At 63.0% G+C, this 551-nt stretch overlaps 1 protein-coding gene across 1 annotated transcript in view; it reads left to right on the plus strand.

The window, feature by feature from the left end:
• Positions 1-551, plus strand: part of P4HTM (prolyl 4-hydroxylase, transmembrane) — a 15,765-nt gene continuing 15,214 nt past the window's right edge. The window contains exons 1-2 of the mRNA XM_004368724.3: positions 1-88; positions 321-513. Coding sequence (XP_004368781.1) covers positions 1-88; positions 321-513 — 281 coding nt within the window. The remainder of the gene's footprint in view (positions 89-320; positions 514-551) is intronic.

Here is a 551-nt window from a genome sequence, read left to right on the forward strand (position 1 = left end):
ATGCGACCCCGCACACCAGGCAGCTTCATGCTGAGGGCCTGGCTGCGAAGCGGACCTCTGTTCTTGGCCTCCTACACACGCGTGTGTCGTGAGTCCTACATCACCACATGCGTAGTCATCGGCCTCCGCGGCGCCCCAAAACTGTCGCAGTACTGAGTCATCACTTGGCGCTAGCTCCTCCTTGCTACCCCATCATCACCACTCCCGCAGCGAAAAAATGCAGACCATAATTTTCTGGGAGACATCTTAACCCAGGAACGGAGAAACTACCAATGGCGTCTGCCTTAAAGGTGCCATTCTTGTCTGTATCTACATTTGAGGGGTCGGCTTCTGCCCCGGGGCGTGTGCATCTCTGCCTGACGGAATCGCTGCTCGGGAAGAAAGTCCAGTGCGGGCCGGGGTCCGCTGCGCAGAGGCTGACCGCAGTGCTGCGAAGGCGGCCCCACAGGCACAGCATCCCCGGGCGCTGCCTCCTAGTGATCGCGGCGCTCGGGCCCGGCGGCCGTTGTCCGGGTGACGGCGCAGCGCGGGCACCCCGCGGCCCCTCCCCT

Source organism: Trichechus manatus, unplaced genomic scaffold (genome assembly GCF_000243295.1).
Source record: "Trichechus manatus latirostris isolate Lorelei unplaced genomic scaffold, TriManLat1.0 scaffold00001, whole genome shotgun sequence".
Classification (NCBI taxonomy): Eukaryota; Metazoa; Chordata; class Mammalia; order Sirenia; family Trichechidae; genus Trichechus; species Trichechus manatus.